General features: G+C 41.7%; 1 protein-coding gene across 1 annotated transcript in view; it reads right to left on the bottom strand.

Moving 5' to 3' along the window:
• The window catches only part of LOC115464287 (60S ribosomal protein L10-like), a 58,730-nt gene extending 32,665 nt beyond the window's left edge, over positions 1-26,065 (bottom strand). The window contains 1 exon segment of the mRNA XM_030194680.1: positions 26,053-26,065. Coding sequence (XP_030050540.1) covers positions 26,053-26,065 — 13 coding nt within the window.
• Between the last annotated feature and the right edge of the window lie 765 nt (positions 26,066-26,830).

The following is a 26,830-nucleotide window of genomic DNA, read 5'->3' as shown; positions in this document are numbered from 1 at the left end:
CAGCAGTCATTATCCCACTGCCTTCTGAAGCTCTTAATATCACTCTGCTCCTCAAGGTACAGTTGATCAAGTGCAGGTTTTCTATAGCCAACAAGCTGCTCATAATTTTACAAGGTTCTTTTTTTTTTTCCAAGACAAATGAAGCTTCATGGACCATTTCATATTTCCAGCCTGGAAGCAAATGCCAGCTCAGTTAAAATCTAGAAAGTTACTTCTCAGCATCAGCAAAAGTGCTGACCCAGCCAGAGGGCACAGGGATTCAAATGAGGGTGCACCAGAGCAGATGGTCTAAGATGGTAGTTCATTAATCACTGCAGCCTCCTGAGTACATTGTTGTACTACGTGTGATTTTTTTGTTGATCAAGTGTTCAGTGTGAGCACTGTAACTAGAGTATCACTTTTCAAAAGTGCATTTAAAAAAAAATATCTGACACAGATAGCATGCATTCTCTTGGTTACACATCCTGAACTGAAAGGGAGCATATGTCTACACACCACATACTTGAAAACTTTTCTGGTAAGTAATTGAAACTATGTGACTTTTACATCTTTATATACTTTGTTTTTCTCAATAAAGATTTATAACAAGTTAATCATTATAAACCAAAATAACAAAAAAAAAACATTAAATGAAATAGACTTTGGGGCTCATTTTGGAAAGAGAAAAACATCCAAAAAGTGTCATAAAGCACCATGTGTCAAAATGTCCAAACTGATATTTTTGAAACATATTTTGCAGACATCGATCTATGCAATTCATCTGCAGTGCATCCAAATCACAAGGGGGCATATCGGGGGCATTCCAGGGGTAGGATGAGGGTGGGCTTAGGGTGTTCCTAACACTTGGACATTTTATAGCCATAATGGAACAAAACGAAAACGTCTAGGGTGAACATAGTAACATAGTAGATAACGGCAGAAAAAGACCTGCATGGTCCATCCAGTCTGCCCAACAAGATAAACTCATATGTGTATACCTTACCTTGATTTGTACCTGCCTTTTTCAGGGCACAGACCGCACAAGTCTGCCCAGCAGTATTTCCCGCCTCCCAACCACCAGTCCCGCCTCCTATCACCGGCTCTGGCACAGACCGTATAAGTCTGCCCTCCACTATCCTCGCCTCCCAACCACCAACCTCTCTTCCCCCACCTGCTCCGCCACCCAATTTTGGCTAAGCTTCTGAGGATCCATTCCTACTGCACAGGATTCCTTTATGCATATCCCACGCATGTTTGAATTCCGTTACCTTTTTCATCTCCACCACCTCCCGCGGTCTAGACCTGTTTTTAGATTGTATAGGGCACAAAAAGTTGCCTTAACTGACCAGAAGACCACTGCAGATAATCAGGGATGACCCCCTCCCCTTACTCTCCCAATGGTCACTGACACCCTTCCATCCCCCCAAAATGTGAATAAAGATATTATTTACCAGCCTGTATGACAGCCTCAGATGTTAAAGCCAGGTTTATTAGAGCAACATGCAGGTCCTTGGAGTAGTCTAGTGGTCAGTATAATGCACTGTAGATAGATAGACCCAGGCCCATGCCTCCCCCTACCTGTTACCCTTGTGGTGGAAACTGTGAGCCCTCCAAAACTCACTAGAAACCCCCTGTACCCACATATGGGTGCCCCCTTCACCCATAAGGTCTACTGTAGTGGTATACAGTTAGGGGTCGTGGGTTTTAGAGGGCTCAGCAGATAAAATAAGGGAGCAACAGTGAGATGTGTACCTGGAAGCCTTTATATGAAGTCCATAGCAGTGCCCTCTAGGGTTCCCCATTGCTCTCCTGGGATGTCTGGGGGATCAGTCTGCTAAAAATGCTGGTCCCTCCTACATCCCAATAGCTTGATTTTCTACATTTTTTACTTGTACATCTTTTTTAATGACCTGAAAAGATAAAATGCATAGGGCACAAAAACTTGTTACAAATAGTGAAAAAAAGACAGAGATTTTGCAGCTTTGAAAATGGTTGTTTTCTAATCTGATTTGGGATGTTTAGTTCAAAACTTTCAATGTCCTACTTGGACTTCATATTGAAAATGCTCCTCCACATGTAAAAAAATACCACTTATGTGAACTGTCCATACACCATCATAAATGGCGAATAAAGGGGACCTTCAGACAGAATTTACAAAACTCATGCAACTCCTCAAGTCATTGTTTTGCTGGGCTGCTAATGTTATAATTATTCGGACCCTCAATAGTGCACTGTCTTAAAAACCATTGTAAACAAGTGTAAAAAAAATCACTCATTTTCTAATAAACAATTACAAACATGTGTCACAACTGCCATATAATGCAACAGCAAAAAGAATCGTTAACAAAAAATCAATTTGTTAAGAACCTAAGAGTAACCATACTGGGGCAGACTGATGGTGCATCTAGCCCAGTATCCCTCTTCCAAAAGTGGCCAATCCAGGTCAAAAGCACCTGGCAGAATACCAAATAGTTGCAACATTCCATGCTACCAATCCCAGGGGTTGGAATGGCTTTCCCCATTTCTTTCTCATTAACAGACTATGGACTTTTCCTCTGGGAAGTTGCCAAACCTTTTTTAAACCCAGATACACTAACCACTGTTACTATATTCTTGTTTTTAAGGTTATTTGTGGTGTTCATTCTCATGCTCTGTACCCTTCAATACTCTACTCTGCAGGGGGTTTCAGCAATCCTTTGTCAGGGGTTCAGTTTACTCCATCTCAAAATGAACTGTGCCATTAAACTAAGGAATCTAAAAGTCAGTCCTGTGCTAATTTAACTTCTCAAGAATGTCGAGCCTTGGGTACATTATCTTCCAACTCTTCATTTCTGATAAAACCAGCTAACAAATTTTGCTTAGTAGTAGTGTAGGAGATGTACCAATACGTGGCTGAAATAGAGAGTTCTCTAATAGAGTTCATTAACAAAAACTAGAGTGTGATCCTACATTGGCTTAAAATCAAAAAATAGTTATTTTGTTAGACATTGTTTTCAAGTGGGTTCTTGACCAGACAAAAGGCTGGCTTTTTGCAAGTAGAACATCCAAGATAGTGACTGTGTAAAAATCAGGTAAAGGCACAGAAGACCTTCCATTTACCACTTGCAGACTCATTTTCGAAAGAGATGGACGTCTATCTTTCGACATAAATCGGTACTTGGACGTCCATCCCTCAGAAACGTCCAAATCGGTATAATCGAAACCCGATTTTGGACGTCTCTAGTGAAAGTCCATCGCAAGGATATTCGAATCTCAAGGGGGCGTATCGGAGGCATGGTGAAGACGGGACTTGGGCGTTCCTAAGACTTGGACGTCTTTAAGCCATAATGGAAAAAAGCAGAGACGTCCAAGACTAAAACTTGAACGTTTTTTACCCGGACCTGTTTTTGTTATGAATAAGTCAAAAAAGGTGCCCAAAATGACCAGTTGACCACTTGAGGGAACCAGGGATGACCTTCCGTTACTTCCCCAGTGGTCACTAACCTCCTCCCACCCTCAAAAAACATCTTTGAAAATATTACATGCCAGCTTCTATGCCAGCCTCAGATGTCATATTCAGGTCCAAGACAGCGCATGCAGGTCCCTGGAGCAGTTTTAGTGGGTGCAGTGCATGTCAGACAGGTGGACCCAGGCTCATACCCCCTACCTGTTACATTTGTGTAGGAAACAGCGAGCCCTCCAAAACCCACCATAAACCCTCTGTACCCACATATAGGTGCCCCCTTCACCTGTAAGGGCTATGGTAGTGTACAGTTGGGGGTAGTGGGTTTTGGGGGGGGGGGGCTCAGCACACAAGGTAAGGGAGCTATGTACCTGGGAGCATTTTATGAAGTCCACTGCAGTGCCCCCTAGGATGCCTGATTGCTGTCCTGGCATGTCAGGGGAACCAGTCTACTACAAATGTTGGCTCCTCCCATGTCCAAATGACTTGCATTTGGAGGTTTTAGACTTGGACGTCTTTGGTTTTGAAAATTGCCAAAAATCAAAGACGTCCAAATCCAAGGACGTCCTTGGTATTTTCAAAACGAAAGATGGACGTCCATCTTTTTTTGAAAATGACTTTCTCCCCGCCTCCGAATTTGGACGTTTTACAAAGACGTCCAAATTCCAACTTAGACTTTTCATTTGAAAAGTACAAAGATGAGGGAAAATTCACTGAAATTGCATGGAAATACTTTTAAAACAAATAGGAGGAAATATATTTTTTTTTCACTCAAAGAATAGTTAAGCTCTGGAACGTGTTGCCGGAGGATGTGGTAACAGCAGTTAGCATATCTGGTTTAAAAAAGGTTTGTACCAATTACTTACTAAGAATAGATTTTTTGAAATTTATTATAAACTTATACAAAACACTATTCCATAACCTTATGAAATAAGTCTCCTATACGTGTCTACAAAATTTCTGGGACAATTGGGTAACTATTCATTTTCCATTGTGCATTCTCTTTGTGGCCTTGCTGTCAATCTACTCAATTATCTATTACGCCACTTAATTGACCAAATTACTCTAATTACTCAACCATCCCTCCCCAAAGAGAACTACCCAATCTCTGTATTGACAACTGCTGTGTCCTTCAAAGTCCTTTTAGTTCACTTCAATAACCGTGAGTTATTATGATGTAATAGTCCTTACTCCATGATGTTACAATAATCAGATGTCCATTACTACAGTATCAGCTCTTCCAATCTTATTTTCCTTTTATCGACAACGCCTCTCATTTAGAGGTGCAGGTTTTCAATCTTATACACTGTTACGTCTTTCATGCAGCTACAAACAGCTCAGGTGGTATTAAAAAAGGTTTGGACAAGTTCCTGGAGGAAACCTCTAAAGTCTATTATTGAGATGGACATGGGGAAAGCCACTGCATGCCCTGGGATTGGTAGCATGGAATGTTGCTACTAATTGACCTGGATTGACCACTTTTGGAAGCAGGATACTGGGCTAGATGGACCACTGATCTGATCCAGTATGGCTATTCTTATGTTCTTATGTTAAGTAGACATATTTGTCACCTCCCAAGTAACAATAAAAGCCATATATGGTAGCATATCCCAAACATAAAACTATCAAAAAGAAATTACATACAAACAGGCCCCCCAGTTTTCTGTGATTCTGTGGCCATGGGGAAAGTTGCAAAATCAGGCCCTTCCCATAGAATCTATCATTTCCAGCAGAATCATCACAGGAGACAGAGTGCCAGCAATCATGGCAGCAACAGCTGCTCTGTCTCTTTCTACTCTGCTGCAATCCTAACTGCACCCTGCTCCATCTTTGCTCTTCTGCTTCTGAGTCTATGGTTCAAAGCACAAAAGATCAGGCCTTGAAGTAGGGGAGGAGGGGGGGGGGGGAGACCTAGCAGCACAGTGCTGCCAATAAGCTTGAATGAGAGAGAAAGTGTGGGATAGATGAGTGCTGTGGCAAAGGAGAGGATGTCAGGAGATGTAGAGGCAAGAGAGAAAGAGAGAGCGTCAAATGATTGGGGTAAGGAAGAACATAACATGAAATACATAACAGGAAATTAAAGGATGACAAGGAAGGGTCTGAGTAGATTTTTTGCCATTTTGATCCTGAATTCCCCTCCCTTATTCTGGATTCCATCTTTTTCCTCCCATCCTCATAGTAACATAGTAGATGACGGCAGAAAAAGACCTGCACGGTCCATCCAGTCTGCCCAACAAGATAAACTCATATGTGCTACTTTTTGTGTATACCTTACCTTGATTTGTATCTGCCATTTTCAGGGCACAGACCGTAGAAGTCTGCCCAGCACTAGCCCCGCCTCCCAACCACCAGCCCCACCTCCGACCACCGGCTCCGCCACCCAATCTTGGCTAAGCTTCTGAGGGTACTTGTTTTAGTCCCAGTTCATCAGAATAAACTTCAGGCTAACTGTGCCGGACTTGGCACCTCAATCCTCTTCTTTTTCTCATATTCTCTCTTTTCTATCTACTCTCTAATTATCCATATCCTTCCTACCTTTGTGCCTCTACGCCTTCCTCCACTATCACTCTATCTCTCTTGACTCATGTCCCATCTCCATTACTCTCATCTGAGATTTCTCCTTCCCCCGTCATCCCATCTCCTGGATCTCCTCTTCTTTCTCTATCTCTCGCCTCCTTTCCTAGCACTGCTCACTAGAGATGCACACAGGGGAAAAATGTTTGGGTCATTTTGAGTTATGTGCCCTTTTCACTAAATTTTGGACTGCTTATGATTTGTTTCACACTTTTGTGTTGATAAAAAATAATGTACATTAGAATACAGTACTTAGAGGGTAATTCTATAAGGAGCAGTCTAGTTTAGACAGCAGGTAGGCAGGTGGTATTCTAGGTATTTACACATATAAGTGGCAACTTACACATATAAATGACCACTTCTAGCAGAAACATATACACCAAGATTTGATGCCATGTATTTTGCTGCTGTGCATGTGTATGGGAGGTGCATACATGGATGTGCATAAATTATAGAATGCTGCAATTTACATATATTCTAGGTGCAGGCATTACCTCAGCTACAGGGCTGCTGTACGTGGTTGCACCTAAATGTATGTATGTTTTTGGTCAATTATGCCAGTATTTTATAATGAAAAGTTGGCATTTCATTTCTTTATGGAATGGGCTTAAAATAGGTGCCTACTTAACCTCTTATCTTAAGCACTCTGTCATAGAATTACCCTCCTCCTGCATGGAAGTTGACTTTACATGTGTTTATATTTCTGTTCATGAGTAATTCCTTGATTTTGCATTATGAGGGAGTGCATAAGAGATGCCCAGTCCTCCTTAAACACATTATTCTAGCGGGCCACCTTAAGGTGACAGAGCAGGGAAATCTAAGCAGGAGAGTGGGGTCCCCATCAGGAAGTATAAAAGTCTGAAGTTAAGGAATCTCAAGGAGGCACAAAAAGAAGAAGGAGCCTCCAGAATAGACTTGTAATAAATATGTTGTTTTAATTAGATTTTAAATTATATGAGTGGAATTTAATATGTATGTGTTGGGGAATTGCACTGATCTGCACTGTATAATTTTTAAGGAAATATACTCAGAGCATAAGGACTAGATTCTTAATCTCAGGTACAGAGCGACAATGTTTTACGGGTAATGCAATAATTTTAGCTCTCAAATTAGGGATCTTGTACAAGGGAAATGTGCCACAACACAAGTATTGTTAGAAAGTCTCAATTATTAATTTTGCTGGATTGATATGAACTCACTGTGATTGAGGTTCAGATATATTTTTTCTGCAGCTGGTTGGAGTGGTGAAGAAGGTCTTGACTCTGTTGTTGATGGTGATCCTTCCTGGAAGAGAAGTCTTCTATTTGCAGATTTGTTGGGAATGGAACCTAGAGGAAGTCTAATCTTGGGTGTGTGGAGTCCAGCGAAGGTCCAGAGAGCAGTGCAGAGATGGATCAGCGAGAAAGTCCAAAGAGAGTGAGTTCAGTGAGAGTCCAGTTTTATAATTCTTGTTGGGCCATAAGAGTTAGTCATGTGGGGTTTATTAACCCAATAACAACTGAGGGTTAGCTGAAACCAGTTCTTTCTGGTTTTGGAGATGGAGGCATGGAAAACTTCAGTTAGCTGGTCACATGTTTCCTTGCTGACCAGCTACTATGGTACACACCTCAGAATGTACTTGAAGAGATTAAGAGAGTCATTTTCTGATTCTGAGCAAGTTACATTCAAAGTTTTTACAAAATATTTTTATATATCTGCATCAAGCAGAATTAATAACCCTGAAAATTTATCACATCATGCTACTAACTCTATGACTCCTAAGTTGAGATTTGCATGTTTATACCCTGTTTTGAAAATCACCACTTGAATTTTAGACATTTAGACCAAAATGTCCAAAGTCAGATTTAATCATCATATTGAAAATGCTCCTCTTAATGTACCACACCTCACTAACATATCAGAGCAGTGTACAATCAAGATATAAAACTGTAAATAAAAGAAGCACCACATAAAAGCCATAAAAGTTACAGACAAACAGGCACAAAAGGGAAAGGAATATATAGCACAAAAATTTAAACCAATCACAACCATGTAATCTATGATACACAAGGAAAAAGAAAAAAAAAGGTCCAATAAATTAATAGACTACCGCCAAAGACTTTTTAAAGTTTGTTCTTGTGTAACTTTGCTGGCACCAAAGAAATATATGCAGAGCTGCTGTTATCCAGTTCCAAGAGTGAGACTTTATGACAATCCTGGATTTCTGATAATTCTATCATGGTGTATGCAAAATGGATTTTGATGAGTAGAATCAGGGACTATAAATTCCACACTGTTTTTGGATGTAGGTTTAAAACTAGAATTGTCCAAATTGTCTCTCTCCTGGAATCAGGTAACTTGGCAGCTTGCTTTAAAGGTTTCTTATGAAGTGTTTCCAATAGTTTCTGACATATCTACAGAAAGTTCTTACAGAAGAGGCTTCATTTGCTTCCTCATCAAAGGAAAATCTTATGCTGGATCACTCTTCTGTTGGATAAGAACAGCCCACTTCTGTGCAATTTGAAAGACTTTGTAACTACCATGACCTGCAGGTTTACCGTTCCCTCAGCTGCTCCAAAGTTCCTAAAAATGTGGCTTTTAGCTGTGTATCAAAGTCACCTGCTTCCAAGACTCCAACTCCTTGTATTCCAGTCTAGGTTTCATCTACCTTTACTTTAGTGTTTGCTGCTTTCATGACTCCAGCTCTTGGTATTCCTGTCCAGGGGCTACATCTACCTTTCTTTAAATGCAATGGGACTGAGAGCTAATGAGTATTCCTCCTGCCTTGATACTATACCACTGATATCCTGGGTAAGTGGCAGGGGCTGCTTCTTTGGTGGTGAGTGGGAGCTGATACATTGTCTAATGCTGGTGCTGGGGATGTCCAAGGGGGTTGAGGTAGGTTGGGTGATACTCTTGGAAGGATATGGATTGTCATCAAGCTGGGAGGGTGTGTGTGTGTGGGGGGGGGGGGGGGGTGAGGGAGCAGCAGCTGCTGCCACCTCTTAATTAACAAAATTGCGCTGAAAACAAAATTTATAAAAATAAAATGAAACAAAATGAAAATCTTCCTGCTAATGACACAGGAAAATAAACAATTTTTTTTTGCCAGCACACCCCTACTATTTACATACTTTGGCCATTTACATTTATTTATTTTATTTCCCAAGATTTCTTAACTGCATGATCTATAATCCTTGGTGGCTCACAAAAGAACATAATAAAATAATACATAATAAAATAATAAGAAAGAAGACATTTTAGACAATTAAAATTAAATAAGGTGCTCATATTGACAAACAAAAGTCTGACATTACTTATAAGAGTCTATGTTTTTGAAATGTGTCAACACTGCTATTTATACTAATAAAATCTGCATGAACCTTCCAAAATAACCTGTATAATCAAGTAAATTTGAATACAAAACAATAGAATTAACTAGTAGAAATATTAGACAATGACCAAGATATCACTGACTTGTGAAACTGTTGTGAGGAGAATAATAACCTGGTTATGATATATAGTTTATTTATTTTTCCAAATGGAAACGAAGGTATTCAGGCCCTAAGCCCTGGAGGCATTTCAAAACCAAACAAGCAATTTTACTGGTCAATAAGTTTTATTGGTTTTTATAACAAAAATATGTCAACCTTGACAAAATTTAACAAAACATCCACATGCACTCAAATACAGAAAATAAACAAATATGATACTATAAAAGTAAATGGTAACACTGTTACAATTCATAGTATACAGAACAATGATTAAATTGGGGATTGTATACACAAAAAGATAGGTTTAATACCCGATATTAGAACTCTGTTAATTGTCAGAGATATATTGTTGTAATGGGGACCACACTTTCTTAAAGGACAAAATGGATCCACATCTAACAGCAGTCACATGCTCATATTTAACAGTTAAACAGACAGTATTCCACCACATATGATATGTTAACTTTGTAAAGTTTTTCCAATTATGGCATATCATCTTGATTGCTATATGCATTAGTATGCGTAATAACCTGGCTGCATACATCTTCATGGAAGTGCTTAGACCAAGATCAGCAGTGAGAATAATCTTGTATTATAAGGTGTCTTTTATATCCAGAATTTTAGAAATAGTTTTCCATATTTGAGTCCAATATTCGGCCAATAATGGACAGTAATACAGAACATGGTCCAATGGACCAACATTGGAATTACAAGACCAACAGCGATTAGATGAGCCTTTAGAAATTTTAGATAATTTATTCGGGGTCCATAATGCTCTGTGTAGCACAAAGAAGGAAGATTGCGTATATGCTGCTGATTTGGAAGATTTGTATATTGAAGACCAAACTTGTTCCCATTGGGCAGGTACCAATGAAAGTTCTTTGTTCCATATACTTTCTAATGCAGATGGAGCTTTAAAAGACTTATCTTGTAAAATATTATACCAATTAGAGGCAATTTTCCATCCATTGGAGAATTGATGGCATAAGTCCAAGCAACTTGGACCGGATGGTATTCATCCTAGAGTATTGATAGAACTGAAAAATGAGTTTGCGGAGCTAGTGTTAGTGATATGCAATTTATCCTTAAAATCGAGCGTGGTACCGGAAGATTGGAGGGTGGCCAATGTAAAGCTGATTTATAAAAAAGGTTCCAGGGGAGATCTGGGAAATTATAGACCGGTGAGTCTGACGTCGGTGCAGGGAAAAATGGTAGAGGCTATTATCAAAAACAAAATTACAGAGCACATCCAAGGACATGGATTACTGAGACCAAGTCAGCACGGCTTTTGTGTGGGGAAATCTTGCCTGATCAATTTACTTCAATTCTTTGAAGGAATAAACAAGCATGTGGACAAAGGGGAGCCGGTTGATATTGTGTATCTGGATTTTCAAAAGGCGTTTGACAAGGTACATCATGAAAGGCTACAGAGGAAATTGGAGGGCCATGGGATAGGAGGAAAAGTCCTATTGTGGATTAAAAACTGGTTGAAGGATAGGAAACAGAGAGTGGGGTTAATTGGGCAGTATTCACAATGGAGAAGGGTAGTTAGTGGGGTTCCTCAGGGGTCTGTGCTAGGACTGCTGCTTTTTAATATATTTATAAATGATTAGAGATGGGACTAACTAGCGAGGTAATAAAATTTGCTGATGACACGTTGTTATTCAAAGTCATTAACTCGCGATAGGATTGTGAAAAATTACAGAAGGACCTTACGAGACTGGGAGACTGGGCAGCTAAATGGCAGATGACGTTTAATGTCAGCAAGTGCAAGGTGATGCATGTGGGAAAAAAGAACCCGAATTATAGCTACGTCATGCAAGGTTCCACATTAGGAGTTACGGACCAAGAAAGGGATCTGGGTGTCGTTGTTGATAATACACTGAAACCTGCTCAGTGTGCTGCTGCGGCTAGGAAAGCAAATAGAATGTTGGGTATTATTAGGAAAGGTATGGAAAACAGGTGTGAGGATGTTATAATGCCGTTGTAGCGCTCCATGTTGCGACCGCACCTTGAGTATTGTGTTCAATTCTGGTCGCCGCATCTCATGAAAGATATAGTAGAATTGGAAAAGGTGCAGCAAATGGCGACGAAAATTATAGCGGGGATGGGACGACTTCCCTATGAAGAAAGACTAAGGAGGCTAAAGGCTTTTCAGCGTGAAGAGACGGCTGAGGGGAGACATGATAGAGGTATATAAAATAATGAGTGGAGTGGAACAGGTGGATGTGAAGCGTCTGTTCACGCTTTCCAAAAATACTAGGACTAGGGGGCATGTGATGAAACTACAATGTAGTAAATTTAAAACAAATCGGAGAAAATCTTTCTTTATCCAATGCATAATTGAACTCTGGAATTCATTGCCGGAGAACGTGGTGAAGGCGGTTAGCTTGGCAGAGTTTAAAAAGGGGTTAGACGGTTTCCCAAAGGACAAGTCCATAAACCACTACTAAATGGACTTGGGGAAAATCCACAATTCCAGGAATAACATGTATAGAATGTTTGTACGTTTGGGAAGCTTGCCAGGTGCCCTTGGCCTGGATTGGCCACTGTCGTGGACAGGAAGCTGGGCTCGATGGACCCATAATGAGAAATCAAGAGCATCCAAAAAGGTATGAAGTAAACCAAACTAGAACCTTGCCCCCTTGCCCAGGGTTGACAAGTACTCAAGCAGAACGTTATGGTCCTGGGAACTAAAAGCTGATGGCAGATCTAAAATGATCAAAATGCATCCTCATATTTCCACTGGGCAAATTATATCATTTCAAATGGCACTGAGTCAGTCCCCTGATCCTTCATAAACCCCCTCTTACAAATATCAGTCACTACCATCAGGGCTGGGGGTGGGGTTGGAGGACCCAGATCCCTGATGCCTCTACCCAGGGGTTAAGCAACCACTGGCCAATATACAGACTGGTGTTCAGTCAACTAAATGACTAAAATTAGGACATCTTTTTTGTTGTCCTAACATTTACTTAACCAGTTAGCGGTCTGAATATCTCCGCTAAATGGTTAAGTTCCGGCTCCTCCCAAGCTCCATCCATGGACCATCCCAGCACTAACCAATCAGTGTAGAAGCACTCTGTGGTGATATTCAGTGGCAATGTCCATTTAAGTGCCACTGAATATTAGCAGTTAGGCTGCCACAGGGGTGTAGCCAGACACCCAATTTTGGGTGGGCCTGGGCCCAAGATGGGTGGGCAGAAGAACCCCACACCATCCCACAGGTGATTTGGTCTCTCCTTCTCTCACCTGCATGCCATATATTCTCTCAAACATCTCCCCTCTCCCACATACCTTTTAAATAGCAGATTTTCACTGGCAGCGAGCAGCAACTAATACACAATGCTCATGTTGGCCCCACAGCCTTCTCACTGATGCAACTTCCTGTTTCTGCATAGGCGAGAATAAGGCTGTGGGGCCGGAGTGAGCGGTATGTGTCAGTCGCTGCTTGCTGCAGATGAAAATGTGTGCAGAAAGGACAGATTTGGGGAGTTTTTAGCTGTTGGGGCTTGGGAATCCCTACCAGTCACATCATAGGTGTGCTGCTACAGGTTGGGCCTGAGCCCAAAGTGGGTGGGCCTAGGCCTATCCGGGCCCACCCTTGGCTACGCCACTGGGCTGCCACAAACAATTTAACCAGGCAGGAGGCTTTCCTACAGGGCGTAATCACTTTGAACATCGGATAGACATACGTAAATAACTTTTGAGCATATTCTTATATCCCACAAACAATTGTGAAGCCTAATTTTGTAGTTTGTCTAGATCGGATGCCCATGTTGGGAGGTTCACAAGTTGCAGTATGTTTTTGTTGTTACAAAAGGCTTGCTGAACACAGACCCCCTGATATTCAGCTGGTGGCAGGCATCACGGTTAGCTGCCGCCGTCAGCGCTCATCCCAGATATTCAATGTCGGGCTGTATCCGGAAACTGGCATTGACTATCTGGTTTCAGTTTTGGCTGTGGCAACTTAACCGGCTAAGCAAATATTCACTGCTAGCCGATTAAGTTAAAACGGTTAAAGATTGGCCGGCCTATCTTAACTGCTCAACTTAGCTGGTTTAGTGTTGAATATTTCTGCTTATTTAGCATAAGTCACATGACATAGCCGGTTAGTGGCTATCTGCTAAGTGCTAATATTCAGCAGAGATAACCGGCTATCTCGTGCTGAATATAGAATATTAGCTCTTAGCAAGCTAAGCGCTATTTAACTGTTCTGAGAGCCATTCCTGGCCAGTTAAATAGCGCTGAATATCAGGCCAGGGTCTTTTCTGAATTACACATAAGGATTTGGGAAAACACATGCATTTGGGAACAGCCATTTTGCAAAAAAATAAGATAATCAAAAAAGAGTAGAATCATTCGTGTCTTGGTATCTGTACATTAGTGGTTCCCAAACCTGGTCCTTGAGGCACCCCAGCCAGTCAGGTTTTCAGGATATCCGCAATGAATATTCATGAGAGAGAGATTTGCATGCAGTGGAGGCAGTGCATGCAAATCTCTCTCATGAATATTCATTGTGGAGGAGTGTGGCCTAGTGGTTAGGGTGGTGGACTTTGGTCCTGAGGAACAGAGTTCAATTCCCACTTCAGGCACAGGCAGCTCCTTGTGACTCTGGGCAAGTCACTTAACCCTCCATTGCCTCATGTAAGCCACATTGAGCCTGCCATGAGTGGGAGAGCAGTTCTAGCTCACCACCGCATCACTGGTATTTGACTACCCCACCACCTGGATGAGCCAAATTCAAGACCCCTGATGATGCTTTTATAGCGAAACATGAGCATGTTGGGTCCTGGTTGTATGGTGGAATACTATAAGAACAGGAGAGATTGAAACTCTAATACAAATGTAACAACATTTTCAAAAAATATATATATCTGGAATACATGATACTGCTAATAGTGAAAATGGACAGTTTTGGATGTTGCTGACTGACATATCATCAATGGTTGTTCAAGATTTATCACTAACGTTACAACGGTTTGTTGGAAAAAAGGACAGAACTATTTTACAAGTTGGTGATTCAATGAGTCTGATTTGAAGCAAGGCTGAATCTTGTGGGAGACTCTGGAGCAGTGGATTAACACATGACTAAAGAGCTATGATCACACATTGATGTAAAAGATTGCCAGATAAGTGTATATGCTATTTGAATGGCCATTTTCTAATTAGAGATCCTCTGTGTTCATCCCACGCCTTTTTGAATTCCGTTATCATTTGTGACTCTACCACCTCCTTAATGGAAGACTTTCCACATTTATGCTGTTAAAGCAAGGAAGAAGAGGAGGAGACAGTACTCAAAGAAATTGGTATTCAGTAGATGAGAGGCTGGTGCAGTTGCAGCGTACACTTCCAGAACTGCTTCCATCCCCGCGGGAACCCTGTAGGAACTGCCTCTGTCCCCGCGGGAACCCCGCAGAACTGCTTCCATCCCCGTGGGAACCATGCAGGAACTGCCTCCGTCCCCACGGGATTCCCGCGAACCCAGTTCCCGTGCAGCTCTCTATTTGGGAGCCACTGCTGTAAATGCTGGTGCTTACATGTGGAAGCAGAATTTTTGTTTCTATCTACATGTGCAACTATTGGTATTTACACGTGAGCACTAGATTTTGCAAAATTGCATATCCAAGGACAGCCACTTCAGGAACTGAGCAGCACATTTCAATTTTATTGCTGTTTGAGGTGGTTTTGAACACTAGAGAGATATGCACAATTCTCCCTCAATCACGCCTCCAAATCCTTGATCCAAACAAGCAGTTAGCTATCAGAGTAATTATAAATACTGACTGGCCAATTTTTGAAGTATACCTAGATTTTTGTTGTGAAATAGTAAACACGTATAGTTTTAAATTCTGCCTCATTCACACCCCATATGTATTTCCTTCAAATATAGGCATACTAGGAGCATACAAATATACACTGCATCTCTTCTACAACTGCTGCTCATACATGGGTGCAAAGTTATATGTGCAAGTGACACTTTTAACATATGGAAACCTTCTAAAAGTGCTTCCTCAGCCACTAGAGCCCTTGATGTTTTATTGACCTAGCTGTCTTTGTCCCAGCTGTTTTCAACATCCACCTTGCTGTGTTCTGAGCCGGACATCTATCATACTGCAAAGGATTGGAGGCTTGAGTTTGTCAGGCAATGCAGTGTATAATTATAGTCAATAAGGTTCATACCAAAGGGGTTAAAAGGAGATGTTGTAAACTTGGACAACCTTGCTACTGTTTCTGTGGGTTAGATTTATTCTCTGGACTACTTTAGTCTTCCTCCAGAGAGTTCATTGTGTAAGTCAGGATGACAGATTTATCCATCCTGGCGAAGATGGTGCCTGTTTTCTCACTAGGCAGGTGGAAGGAGAAAGCAACGGAAGACAGCTGCCAGCTGAGAGGTTGCAGCTGAACTCACGCCATGGAATGAACATAAATAATGAACCCTCTGAAGACAAACAGCTTCTGCCCTTCTTTCTGTCTTGCCCTAAATTTTTCAGTCATGCCTCTTTTTATTTTAGGATCGCCATTATCGCTGTCTGCTGGTTTGCAGAGTAATTGCCGTAGAGGGTCACATCTAGTGTTGCACAGCTCCACGGCATGCAGAGCCCAGCTGTAGTTAGAAGCAAAGTTATAGAGTATAACTTCCGCTTGACATAGAGAAAATGCGGACTAAGCCGTTGAAAACAGAAAGGCTCTTACAGGAAAGTTTTAGGAGCATTGAAGTTAATTTGACAGTTTGGCAAATTTAGTTTATGGGCATAATAATAAATTTTAATGTAGCTATTAAAATATACAAATGTAATGTAAAAAAAAGATGACATGAATATTACATGTGCATTTCAGGCTTGTAGACATATGGGCCCTGCTATTCAAAACAACGAAACATCCAACAATGTTGCTGAATATAACCATCTAGTCACAGCGAATTTTGCTTACTATATGAAAAGCTCAAAACTCATGAGGTGGAGAAAAAAAGCCTCAGACTTAAGTGGCAGACCTCATAAATTATTTTTATACTGCTCTAAGTACATTCATAGGCATTAAAATCTCCACCTCTCCTATTCCAAAAGTATATCATACAGAAAAGCAAAAACTACATTGCACTTATGCACTAGGAAAAAACAGTCACTTATCTGTGGAGCTGACTCCAAAAAGTCACACCCCCATCCTGTTAGACTGTCACTGAAATGCTTTGATGTTTCACTTATATATACTGTCATCTACCACATTTGCTTATTTCCGAACTGACGAAGAAGGGCAACCTTTGAAAGCTAATCAAGAAATGTATTAAGTTATGTCCAATAAAAAAGGTATCATCTTATTTTCTTTTCCATATTTTCTTTTATTTTATTTCTATTGATTACCAAAAAGTCACAAAAATCTTCTGCAATGATGCACTATGATTTCCAACATGACAAACAAAACTCCAAACTCAAGCTCCAATTGCATAACACTCCCGACAAAGATCTCTGTTTCGCCAAACGTTTGGCTGCATCAGGGGATAGTATTATGCAGGATATTAAATTGTGCCCACACATATTTAATATTACTACTACTACTCATTTCTAAAGCACTACTAGACATACACAGCACTGTACACCTGAACATAAAGACACAGTCCCTGCTCGACAGAGCTTACAATCTAATTAGGACAGACAAACAAAAGAGAAGGGAATATTAAAGTGAGGATGATAAAATAAGGGTTCTGAACAAGTGAATAAGGGTTAGGAGTTAAAAGCAGCATCAAAAAGGTGGGCTTTTAGCTTAGATTTGAAGATGGCCAGAGATTGAGCTTGATGTACCGGCTCAGGAAGTCTATTCCAGGCATATGGTGCAGCAAGATAAAAGGAACGGAGTCTGGAGTTAGCGGTGGAGGAGAAGGGTGCAAATAAGAGAGATTTACCTAGTGAACGGAGTTCCCGGGGAGGAATGTAGGGAGAGATGAGAGTAGAGAGGTACTGAGGAGCTGCAGAGTGAATGCACTTATAAGTCAATAAGAGGAGTTTGAACTGTATGCGGAAACGGATAGGAAGCCAGTGAAGTGACTTGAGGAGAGGGCTAATATGAGCATAACGACACTGGCAGAATATTAGTTGTGCAGCAGAATTTTGAACAGATTGAAGAGGAGAGAGATAGCTAAGTGGGAGACCTGTGAGAAGCAAGTTGCAATAGTCTAAGCGAGAGGTGATAAGAGTGTGAATAAGGGTTCTGGTAGTGTGCTCAGAAAGGAAAGGGTGAATTTTGCTGATATTATAGAGAAAGAAACGACAGGTTTTAGCAGTCTGTTGAATATGTGCAGAGAAGGAGAGGGAGAGTCGAAGATGACCCCAAGGTAATATCCAGGGTCAATTCAGCCCATGGTGTTCAGCAGCGTAAAACCGCTGACTGCTGTGGGCTGAATATTACCCCCATGGATTCTATTTTGAAAAGTGTTTAGGAATATTTATTTATTTTGTTACATTTGTATCCCACATTTTCCCACCTATTTGCAGGCTCAATGTGACTTACAATGGTACCGTAGTGGCGTACGCCAATTCCGGTATAAACAGTTACATAGTGATGTTATGGTAGAATAGGGTTCATATGGAACAAACATATTAGGGAATCGTATAGACACAATAGACACAAAGGAGGTAATATTATAAACCTTCACATATAAAACAATGATTTATATGTGGAAACGGCCTCATATAACATCAGGTCATGCCTAAAAGTGTGTGTGTGTGTGTGGGGGGGGGGGGGGGGTTAAGCTGCCATTAACTTGAACAATAAGGGCCAGATTCTGTAAATAGAGTCCAAAATCTAGACACATTTGATTAAAATGCCTAGCGCTCTTCTATATAACATGCCTAAAGTTAGAAGCAGTGTATAGAATAGCGCCTAGGCATGTTTATATTTAGGCACAGCCATTTACACCACGAAAAACCTGGTGTAAATACCCATGCCTAAATGTAAGTGATTTCCTCGAATTCTAACAATGCACATAAATTTGAGTAATGCCCCAACACGTCCAAACTCCTCCCATGGCCATGCCCCCTTTTCAGCTACGTGCATTAGAATTTACACACATCCCTTTTTAAAATATACTCAAAGAGAAGTATGCGTAAATTCGAATTATTACCAATTACTGATGATAATTGGTTGTTATCGGCTAGTTATCATCACTGATTGGCCCGCTATTCAACTGAGTAGTGTATGTAAATAATTGGCCACTTGCACAATTTAACGTGCGCTACTTGTTGTGCCTCATATAGAATCTAGGGGTAGGTGTACTAGAAGATGCATTCTAGCAGAGCATAAGTAGAGTCACAATTCACACAAGTATTTTATAAAATGCACGTGTGATCTGGGCTAAGATCATGGACCCCTAACCATCTATCAAAAATGATTAAACTAGATGGAAACTAGGGGAGAATGGGTCCCCTACTGCTGTGGGCACTCATGCTCCACCCGATTGTACCAATGGTCTGTCCGCCCCTGGTACATGCTAACATTTTATGCCTGTTCTCGAGCATGCATAACATCTGCGCCTTCAATCTAGGTACAATTGCTGCAGGATTTGTACTATATTTTAGAAAGACACAAGGAACAGCATTTTGGAAAGGAGATACAAATCACAACTGAGATGTCCAGGTCAGGATGTCTCCAGTTTTATTAGCGTTTTACAGCAGGATCTGCTGACATAGAGCCTGTTCTAAGATACAAGGAGAAATGAATGTGTATTTACTGTACATGTTGCATGAATATCCATTTTAGATTTAAGAAATTCTAAAATATCAATGGATCAAAATGGTCTCATAAATGTTCCTACTGCAATAGGAACATTTTAAAAAACATAAACAGTTTTGCCTTCATGGGGAACAGCAACCATTGGGGGATTAAGAGTGTGATCTCCCCTAATCCCTCTAGTGGAGTGCTGCTTAAGAGGGGCAATTTTTGGAAACCTAAACATCCTAGCTGGCAAGTGTAAATCCCCACATTGATCTATTAGAACATGTACATTCATTCCTTGTAATAAATGTTCATTTTGTTAGGCTTACTCTGATTCTGTTTAAAGCACATCCAGACCACACCCCCTTGCCATTTGCACAGTCTTCGTTTTAGATGTGTATGTCCTGGTTTGGTAACATTGGGACATAGAGGTGGAATAACTAACATGGGCTACTGTTAAGACTTATTGTTGTACTGTTAAGCTCAGTTGTTAGTACCTAGGTCTCATTGCATAATAGCACAAGTTAGTGGTAAAATAATACTTGTTATCAGTAGTATGTTAGTAACTAAGTCCCTTCCTCAGGGGGAAATTCTACAAATGGCACTAAAAAATGGGACTGGAAAAGATCAGCACTAACCCCCCCCCAGAACCCGAATTATAGCTACGTCATGCAAGGTTCCACGTTAGGAGTTATGGCCCAAGAAAGGGATCTGGGTGTCGTCGTCGATAATACACTGAAACCTTCTGCTCAGTGTGCTGCTGCGGCTAGGAAAGTGAATAGAATGTTGGGTATTATTAGGAAAGGTATGGAAAACAGGTGTGAGGATGTTATAATGCCGTTATATTGCTCCATGGTGCGACCGCACCTTGAGTATTGTGTTCAATTCTGGTCGCCGCATCTCAAGAAAGATATAGTAGAATTGGAAAAGGTGCAGCAAAGGGCGACTAAAATGATAGCGGGGATAGGACGACTTCCCTATGAAGAAAGATTAAGGAGGCTAGGGCTTTTCAGTTTGGAGAAGAGATGGCTGAGGGGAGACATGATAGAGGTATGTATATAAAATAATGAGTGGAGTGGAACAGGTGGATGTGAAGCGTCTGTTCACGATTTCCAAAAATACTAGGACTAGGGGGCATGCGATGAAACTACAGTGTAGTAAATTTAAAACAAATCAGAGAAACTTTTTCTTCACCCAATGCGTAATTAAACTGTGGAATTCGCTGCCGGAGAACGTGGTGAAGGCGGTTAGCTTGGCAAAGTTTAAAAAGGGGTTAGACGGTTTCCTAAAGAACAAGTCCAGAAACCGCTACTAAATGGACTTGGGAAAAATCCACAATTCCAGGAATAACATGTATAGAATGTTTGTACGTTTGGGAAGCTTGCCAGATGCCCTTGGCCTGGATTGGCTGCTGTCATGGACAGGAAGCTGGGCTCGATGGACCCTTGGTCTTTTCCCATTGTGGCATTACTTATGTACTATATATTGCGCCTAGCATTCCACGGTGAAATCCAAGCATATTTTATAACAGTACGCATAACTTAATTGGCTTAACAAGCTAATGAGCATTGAGAACAGCACTTAACAAGCAATAATGAGCACTAATTGGCATTAATTAGAATTGACACGCACAACTCGCTAAGAGGTCCTTTCACAAATCCACAGTAAAAAGTAATCTGGACCACTTGTTACCACGTCTGGGGAAAAAGGCCATTTTTTAATGGACCAGGAAATAGGCATGCACAAAAATGAAAATTAGCTCGCATGTACTTATGGCCTGAACCCTTACCACCAGACATTAGTGGTAAGGGCTCATGCACTACTTGCGTGGTAACCAAGTAGTGCGCACCAATAGGATTCAACTTGTGCCATGCTACCCCAGCAGTAGTGCCAATTTGGCACATGCTACCTGTGTGTTAGCCCTCCTGCGGCTTTGTAAAAGGGCCCCTGAGTGTATTCTGACTAAATTCTAATGCACACAGCCAAAAAGGGGTGTGGTTATAGGTGGGGAAATGGGCATTTTGTAGGTGTTCCAAAATTTACCCACACTGTTATAAAATATGGCCATCTGCACCTAAATCTACAGGCTGGTATTTACACCAAGTAAATTAATGTGGCCTAAATGGACACGATCAAATTTGGATAGCATGGGTTCAGCCATGGGAAGTCTTGCTTCACCAATTTGCTTCAGTTCTTTGAAGGCGTAAATATGTGGATAAAGGTGAGCCATTTATCTAGATTTTCAGAAAGCTTTTGATAAAGTTCCTCATGAGAGACTCCTGAAAAAATTAAAGAATCATGGGATAGGAGGCAATGTTCTGGTGTGGATTAGGAATTGGTTATTGGGCAGAAAACAGAGGGTAGGGTTAAATGGTCATTTTTCTCAATGGAGGAGGGTGAACAATGGAGTCCCACAGGGATCAGTACTGGGACCGGTGCTATTTAACTTATTTATCAATTATATGGAAATTGGAATGATGAGTGAGGTGATTAAATTTGCAGATGACACTTAACTATTCAAGGTTGTTAGAACATGTGCGGACTGTGAAATCTTGCAGGAAGACCTTAGGAAATTGGAAGACTGTACATCCACATGGCAGATGAAATTTAATGTGGACAAATGCAAGGTGATGCACATTGGAAAGAATAATACAAATCATAGTTACCTGATGCTAGGATCGACTTTGGAGGTCAGGACTCAAGAAAAAGATCTAGCTGTTGTTGTAGATAATACACTGAAATCTTCTCAATGTGTGGCAGCGGCCAAAAAAGCAAACAGGGTGCTAGGAATTATTAGGAAAGGGATGGTGAATAATTGCTCCATGGTGCGACCTCACCTTGAGTACTGTGTTCAGTTCCCATCGTCGTATCTCAAAAACGATGTGGAGGGGCATAATCGAATGGGGCGCCCAAGTTTTCTGAGGACGTCCCGGCGAAGGGGCGGGGAAAATCCGTATTATGGAAAAAGATGGGCGTCCATCTTTCGTTTCGATAATACGGTCGGGGACGCCCAAATTTCAACTTTTAGGTCGACCTAGGAGATGGTCGTCCCTAGTTTTCAGCGATAATGGAAACCGAGGACGCCCATCTCAGAAACTACCAAATCCAAGCCCTTTGGTCGTGGGAGGAGCCAGCATTCATAGTGCACTGGTCCCCCTCACATGCCAGGACACCAACTGGGCACCCTAGAGGGCACTGCAGTGGACTTCATAAATTATTCCCAGATGCATAGCTCCCTTACCTTGGGTGCTGAGCCCCCCAACCCCCCCAAAAAACCCACTCCCCACAACTGTACAACACTACCATAGCCCTAAGGGGTGAAGGGAGCAATTACATGTGGGTACAGTGGATTTGTGGTGGGTTTTGAAGGGCTCACATTTACCACCACAAGTGTAACAGGTAGGGGGGGTATGGGCCTGGGTCTGCCTGCCTGAAATGCACTGTACCCACTAAAACTGCTCCAGGGACCTGCATGCTGCTGTCAGGGAGCTAGGTATGACATTTGAGGCTGGCATAGATGCTGGCAAAAAATGTTTTTAAAAGTTTTTTTTAGGGTGGGAGGGGGTTAATGATCACTGGGGGAGTAAGGGGAGGTCATCCCCGATTCCCTCCGGTGGTCATCTGGTCAGTTTGGGCACCTTTTTGAGGCTTGGTCACAAGAAAAAATGGACCAAGTAAAGTCGGCCAAGTGCTTGTCAGGGACGCCCTTCTTTTTTCCATTATCGGCCAAGGACGCCAATGTGTTAAGCACGCCCCAGTCCCGCCTTCGCTATGCTTCCGGCATACCCCCGGGAACTTTGGTCGTCCCCGCAATGGAAAGCAGTTGAGGACGCCCAAAATTGGCTTTCGATTATGCTGATTTGGGCAACCCTGGGAGAAGGATGCCCATCTCCCGAAAGAAGGGCGCCCTTCTCTTTCGAAAATAAGCCTGATAGTGGACTTAGAAAAGGTTCAAAGAAGAATGGTCAAAATGATAAAGGGAATGGAATGTCTCTCATATGAGGAAAGGCTAAAGAGTTAGGGCTCTTCAGCTTAGAAAAAAGATGGATGAGGGAAGTTTGATTGAGGTCTACAAAATCCTGAGTGGTGTAGGACAAGTAGAATTAAATTGATTTTTTACTCGTTCCAAAAATACAAAGACTAGGGAACACTTAAGGAACTTACATGGAAATACTTTTAAAACATATAGGAGGAAATATTTGTTCACTCAATGAATAGATAAGTTCTGGAACTCTTTGTCAGAGGATGTAGTAACAGTGGTTAATGTATCTAGGTTTAAAAAAGGTTTGGAAAAGTTCTTGGAAAAAAAGTCCATAGTCTATTATTGAGACAGACATGGGAAGCAACTGCTTGCCCTGGGCTTAGTATTATGGAGTGTTGCCACTATTTGGGTTTCTGCCAGGTACTTGTGACCTGGCTTGGCCATTATACTGGGCTAGATGGACCATTGGTCTGACCCAGTATGACTACTCTTTTGATCGCATGAAGAAGCACTCGGCGTATTTTATATACTGCATGGAAATTTAAGCCCATTCTATAAAATTTAGGCATACATTAGAGATTTTTCAGGCACCATATTTAGAATCTGACCCTAAGTGCTGTTCTATAAAGGGAACACATTGTTTATAGAATAGCACTTAGTTCCAGTTCTCATACCCAACTTTGAGTGCTAGACTTACACCTGCTGAGTCCTGGTGTAAATCCAAGTGCCCAAGTTGGGTGAGGAAACCCATTATTCTATAACACTTGTGCAACTTTTTGGAAGTGCTCATTATTGCTTGTTAAGTGCTGTTATCAACATTAATTAGCTTGTTAAGTCAATTAACTTACCACATTCTTACAGAATACACCTAGAGTTTGGCATGTATCTCTATGAGAGGACTCACAGCTGCCTTAATTTATACGTTTGGCTGGTGTGACCCTAATTCCCAAGGATGCCAAGGATCCCACAAAGTGTAGTTCTTACCGGCTCATTTCCCTACTGGGAGTGGATACTAAGATCTTAACTAGGGTATTAGTGGACCAGTTGTCTCAATGGGTCCCTGCAGTTATTCACCATGACCAGGTGAGTTTTGTGAGTGGCCAACAGATGGGTCCTTAATGTGATGGACAGGACAAGGAGGACCCACCAATCTTTGCTCATATTATCTATAGATGCAGAGAAGGCATTTGATCAGGTCTCCTGGCCCTTCTTATTCTGAGTTTTCTAGTGGTTGGGCCTGGGACCCTGATTCCACAGTTAGATCCAGGTCATGTATACTCATCAAGTAGCTTGTTTAAATGTTAATGGGGACTATTCTGAACCTTTTGTGCTGGGGTGTGGTACTCGGCAAGGTTGTCCCCTCTCCCCAATTCTATATGCTCTGGTCATTAAACCCCTAGTGCAGGCAATTCAAGCAAATTCGACTATTCATGGGGTCTGGACGAAGATGATGTTTTATTAAACCTGACAGACCTGGAGGCCTCCTTGCAGGGGTTGATGAGTGAATTAGAGACTTATAGGAGTGTATCGGGATTCCACACTAACATAGGGAAATCTGAAATCCTGAATGTTAGCATACCCCAGACACAAGTGGCTACTCATTGCAATACTTTATTTGTGGGGGCAGGCGTTAGCTTGTATGATTTAAATTATAGACTGCTCCATTGCTAGATCACCCGGGATCCGGAAATTTGGTCTCCCCTGACAGTCTCTTGCCTCGGCCACATTAAAACTATAAAAATGATGATTTTACCTCATTTATTGTATTTGTTTGTGACCCTACCAATCCCGATCCCTGCTATGGATTTGGACTATCTGCAGCATATCCACAGGGGCGCATGGTCAGACCACACAATCTGTGCAATACCCAAGCATAAATTATGGGCAACGAGACATCTGGGAGCAAAAATATAGTCAATTCTGGAATAACTCGAGTGCACAAAGGAGTAGAAAGTGCAATCCTTTTCGCCAGCATGTGTCTCCTGCCACATAGCTAAAACATCAAGTGTGTTAAAAAAATTACAAAAATGCTGCCGATTGGCTCTACTATAGCACCCCTCCTCCTCCCATGTTGTCAAGTCTAGGAACCAGAGTCAGATTGAAATAATCTCCTGCAGTCAAGTCTCCCTCTTGATGCCCCAGGATGTCCCACATACAGGCATCCAAAAATTCCCCTTGTTTTACATTAGGGGCATAAACATTAACTAGAGTATACACCCACCCTTCAATAACCACTACAACTAATAGAAATTGCCCCTCATTCCATTTGGTTTTCCTGATTTCCACCTGCAGGTGTTTAGCAATAAGAATGTTCACCCCACCTTTTCTATACTCCCTAATGTTAGAGGTCCAAAGCTGACCAAACACTCATGGGCCTTCTGAAGATGGTCTCCTGGAGGAAACAAATGTCACCCAGAAGTCGACCCAACTCCCTATATATTAAACTGTGTTTGGCTGGTTTCCCCATAATATCATCCTACAGTAACTAGAGAAAAAAAAAAAACATTACCTTGTACTCATGAGCTTCAGGTATGCCGTGACCCTGAATATTATTGTGGCATGTGCAGTTCTCCAAGTTCTCAAGTTTATATAACAAATCTTGGTGTTCCCCCTGAAGATCCGCTACCACCCACTGAGCCTCTGTGACCGTTGCCTCGCAGTGGTCCACAAGTTCTACTTGGTCCAGTCGCATGCCCATACTGGCTAGATCTCATTTAATTTCTTGGACGGCCTCCTTAATTTGGGTTTTTACAGAGGCTATATTGGTCTTGAGGACCCCAACCAAGAAAGCAGGTCCACCGCAATGACATCCATCGAAACTGCAGGCTCCTCAGCTGCCTCTCCTGTAGCTACCACCATCTCAATAAGCCACGGGCTCTCAAGTGTGTACTCACCAGGTGCTGCCATATCGCACAATCCCCAGACTGGCAGTTTATCCCATGATTTCTCTGGAGTTGTCCTCTCTCCGCTGTGATTTCGTGCAGTCAATCTGTGGAGTAAGGCCTTGGGAATTCCCCAATTGAAGGAACGTTCCAAAAATCAATTTGCAAAGTCGCTGGGAGGGGGTATTGTGATGAACCAGATGGAACTCCCCATTCAGGTGTCCATCATGCTGGGTGACATCACTTCCTCCAAGTGCAAAACATTTAATAGTCAGCTTTGTTGTTTTTTTAAAAACCTTTATTTAATCAGCACAGCACAGAAATAGAACAAGGTACATACGCTATTAGCAAATACAATATAAAGGGCAACAAATCACAAAAAGTAATTTAAATTTTAAAAAAAGTTGTATCATTCAAATCTTTTATAAAGAATTCTGGCTCATGTTTCAATGGTTATACTTCCTAGCAGTGGAGACAAATAATGAGCCAAATAAGCAGCTGTCTTTGTAAAATGGGAGACGGGGAGGGGCATAATCGAACGGGGACGACCATCTCTAAGGGCGCCCATCTCTAAGGTCAGCGCCACGAAGGGGCGGGGCAACCCGTATTATTGAACATTTAGGTCGACCTAGGAGATGGTCGTCCCCGGTTTTCAGCGATAATGGAAATCGAGGACACCCATCTCAAAAATGACCAAATGCAAGACCTTTGGTTGTGGGAGGAGCCAGCATTCGTAGTGCACTGGTCCCCCTTACATGCCAGGACACCAACCGGGCACCCTAGGGGGCAC

Source organism: Microcaecilia unicolor, chromosome 3 (genome assembly GCF_901765095.1).
Source record: "Microcaecilia unicolor chromosome 3, aMicUni1.1, whole genome shotgun sequence".
NCBI lineage: Eukaryota > Metazoa > Chordata > Amphibia > Gymnophiona > Siphonopidae > Microcaecilia > Microcaecilia unicolor.
This window is presented reverse-complemented; position numbering and strand designations above follow the sequence as displayed.